Source organism: Sceloporus occidentalis, unplaced genomic scaffold (genome assembly GCF_023333645.1).
Source record: "Sceloporus occidentalis isolate IW3139 unplaced genomic scaffold, rSceOcc1.0.p SCAF_55, whole genome shotgun sequence".
Lineage (NCBI taxonomy): Eukaryota > Metazoa > Chordata > Lepidosauria > Squamata > Phrynosomatidae > Sceloporus > Sceloporus occidentalis.
The window spans coordinates 1,169,237-1,172,898 of record NW_028317035.1 but is presented as its reverse complement, the minus strand read 5'-3'; the positions used below and the strand labels follow the sequence as shown (position 1 = coordinate 1,172,898).

Below are 3,662 nucleotides of genomic sequence, written 5' to 3'. Positions count from 1 at the left end.
ACACAAGGGGGGAAATTTACACAAAGTGCAGGCAGATCCAGCTTTGTTCATAAACCCAGTTGTAAATATCTATGTGGACCTTCAGACCAAAAAAAATATTTTTTGCTGGTGTCACATTGATGTAAGGTCTGAACTCTGCAGAACTACAGTTCCTGCCAAACACACCAGTCATATTCGGGGGGGGGGGGGAATAAAAAAAAAAAAAAAGCAGAAAATATGAAAAACAAATGAACTATAGTTAATAGAACACAGGCAGTACAACTAAAAACACAAATCTAATACAGGGGGGAAAATGGTGTGCTGTAGAGTAAAGGACTGCAGCCAAGTCCACTTTGCCTCTAAACATGAACCTACTAACCAGGATACAAAATGTTAGTATAAAGCCTGGACTAGATATAGCAAATCTAATCAATTACACTGTATCCCATAATACCTTGTGAACAGCATTAATTAAATACGAACTTTTAATTAGGATGCCCCTCGTACTATAACCATAACAAGGTAGTCGTCTTCTGATTTGACAAGTGTTCTTGCTGTTGAATCCAAGAACTGCTGTGAAAATTCACATGGTGGGAAAGCATGGAGGACTCCTGCGTGATCTTTGTCTTTATTGCCCCCTACGGGGAGGCTAATGACCCCAGCTGCCTGCTTTTGCTTTAAATAAGAAACAAGGTTTCTTAGTGGTCGCTGAGCTGAGCTGGTTTGATCTCCAAGGGAACTACTATCCAAAGAACCAGGAACTGCAAGAAGGATAGCATAGCCACTAGGCCCTGCCACTTTGATGCGCCGAGTAACCTCATCCAACTTGGGCTGGTCAAGGCGCAAGCGCTGGGTGATTTTTAGCTGTGCAACTTTTCCACCTGAAGCTCCTTCAACAAGCAGACTGGAAGCAACGCCAAGATCCCCCTGTAGTAGATGCATATTGGATGGGAAGTTACTGTTTTTCAATAGTAGCATGCCTTGCCAGGCCAAACATAGTTTTGGTGGACCATCTTGCTTTACTGGAGATTTCACTTTGTTGGCAGGCTCAGGACGCTCTTCTTTTTTTAAAGGACTTTTCGTTTCCATAGTTCGGTACTTCCTTTCTCTTTCAACAGAACTCTTTCTATCACGTCTATCTCCTTGACCTCGTTCAAGGCTGCCTCTCCATTCTCGGGAAGGAGAAGGTCGATCAGTTCGATTAGTGGTACGATCAGCGTCACCATACCGGCTATCACGCCCCCCAATGCCTTCCGGACTACGCTCTGGACTAGTACAGCGTCTTTTCCTAGAGCGGTCGCTTTCCGGAGACCTTTCGATGTGACGACTTTCATCCATTAGCCTCCTTTTTCTGGGTTGCTCCCTGTTTACAATATCTCTGTCACGCTCCCTCTCTGCAGACCAACCTTCAGCCCGCCGATCAATTGTTTCCAAAGGATCATAAGCAACTCTGTTACGATCTCTGACAGATGGTGCAACCCACTCAGCCTCTGTATATAGCTCTCTTTCTCTATCCCTATATAAAACAGGTGGTGTCCGATCTCTGGCTCTTAAGGGATCCGGAGCTCTATGCCCAAAAGTATCACCAACCAGATCATAATGAGGCAGCGGTAACGGCTGTAAGTATTGGTGCTGGTAACGGACTTCTGTGTCTGCAAAGTCTACACGAAGCTTTCTGTGCTCTCCCCCTAAAGGAAAGCCTCTCATCTGGGCACAAGCAGCTTGAGCAGCATCCAAGCTTTCATACTGTATATAAGCCCAACTATCCCCTTTGCGGTAGTCAATATATCTGATTGTGCCAAACCTATCAAATTCCCTTGCTAAAGATGCCATTGGCGCCCAAGGCCCCAGTCCCCCAACCCACAAGCGGTTTGTTGGAGTTGCTTTACCATAGCCAATCTTTATGACATTTCGGAGAATAACTTTGCCTGACATGGCAACTTTGGCCCTATGAGCCATGTCCAAGTTTTCAAATTTAACAAACCCATACGTTGAAGTTTGGCCTCTCGTGGCACGCTTAATGTCTATTTCAGTAATAGTCCCAAAGCGTTCAAAAGCTCTGCGCAGTTCACTCTCAGTTATAGTAATATCCAGATTACCCAAGAACAAAGTTCGGTTGGCCCTTCTGTCATCCTCGGGTGAGATATCCTCCTCTCTAAAGCTCAAACGGGTTTCTAGGGGGTATGTAGGCCGAACCCGACTCTCGTAAAAGCTGTAGTCCCGATCCCTTTCCAGATCTCTAGGTAATGGAGGAGGCGGAGGTGGAGGAGGAGGAAGGCGTCCCAATGCAAGCTGCTGCAGCCGGTAGTCTCTGTAACCCAGTCCGCCGGGGGATAGGCCGCGTTGTCCGGGCGGATGTCTTTGAGCCGCTACTGCTGCAGGAAGAGCGGCATACGAGTCTTTGACTCCGGGCGACCGGCTACGCCGCCGGTTGCTACCTACAGCATTAAGGTAAACCGCTTCAATCTTTAGCGGCCTGTCGTATAGCACAAGCCTTCCCCTGGCGTGTTTGGCGGCTCTAGCGTCTTCCGCACGCCTGAAGTTTACAAGTGCCACACGCTCGTCCCCCACGCGGGAGATCTTAACACTGACGTCCCCGAACTTCTTGAACTCATGGAAGAGGCCATCCTCCACCGCCTCGTCGCTCAGAGTAGAGCCCAACTCACTAATACGCAGCGACTTGTACTCCGATTCTCCGCGGCCCTCGATTACTCTCCCAGCCGTGCCGCCTCCACGGCTGTCCGTGCCTTTACTGCTGCCACTACCGCTGCTGGCACCCGGGGATCCGTAACTATGAAGCCCTTGGGCCCTCCCGGGTGGATCGTACTCACGGCTTGCGTTAAGTCCCTTATCTAGATGCAGGCCGCGGCGACCTCCACTACTCTCGGAGGCCTTGACTGCCGAACCGCTTCCATTACTGCCGCTAGCCGAGCTCAGTTTCTTTCCGCCACGCTCCCGAGGTTGTTCCTCCGATCCGCGTGACCGCTTGGCTTTAGCGGGAGACCGTTCTTTTCCTTTCATGATGCTTTCCGGAGGGATGTAATCCTCACACACTACACCTCGGCGCCATCTTGCCGTTGTAATTCTTGGGGATCGGCCTTACAAGTTGATTGGTCATGCGCAAAGATACTTTCTCTCTCATTGGACAGTTTCCTTGTCATTCTTGAAACATTCTGGCGAGAGACCCGCAGTCTTTTGGTTTTTTTTTGGTTGCTGACATCACGTCCTTCGCTGCTGTTGAATGAATTACCTACGTGGTGGTTATATGTACGGACTGTATGTTAGGGCTTCTCTGTAGAAGCAAATTTCAAGCATCCCTTTGTTCCAAAAGTACAGATTGTGTTTGCAGTGTGTTTCTTAGCACGCCACAGTAACAATTGACGCTCGAACATGCATTTGAAAAGCGTATACAATTATTTGTTCGAATACAATACTTTGGCAACCTACTCACCTAAATATTTTCCTTTATTCCAGTACACTTTGTTTTACCTTAAACTGTGTGCAGGAGTAGAATGTTTTCTCTCTGGTCACGTGAGCTTGGTTACTATCCGCCTCTAAAATATCCATCTGTTAATTCATGTAACCATTGCCAACCACATATAACATGTTGAAGCTGTTTGTCATGATTAACTCATAATGTAGTGGATGCATGGAAGGGTAATCTAGCAGAGGTGGTTTGTTCC

At 47.7% G+C, this 3,662-nt stretch overlaps 1 protein-coding gene across 1 annotated transcript; it reads right to left on the bottom strand.

Moving 5' to 3' along the window:
* Window positions 1–468: 468 nt before the first annotated feature.
* Window positions 469–3,000, bottom strand: LOC149287887 (RNA-binding protein 15-like). Its single transcript, XM_089492346.1, has one exon. The coding sequence runs from the start codon at window positions 2,998–3,000 to the stop codon at window positions 469–471; it is 2,532 nt and encodes an 843-aa protein (XP_089348472.1).
* Window positions 3,001–3,662: the final 662 nt, after the last annotated feature.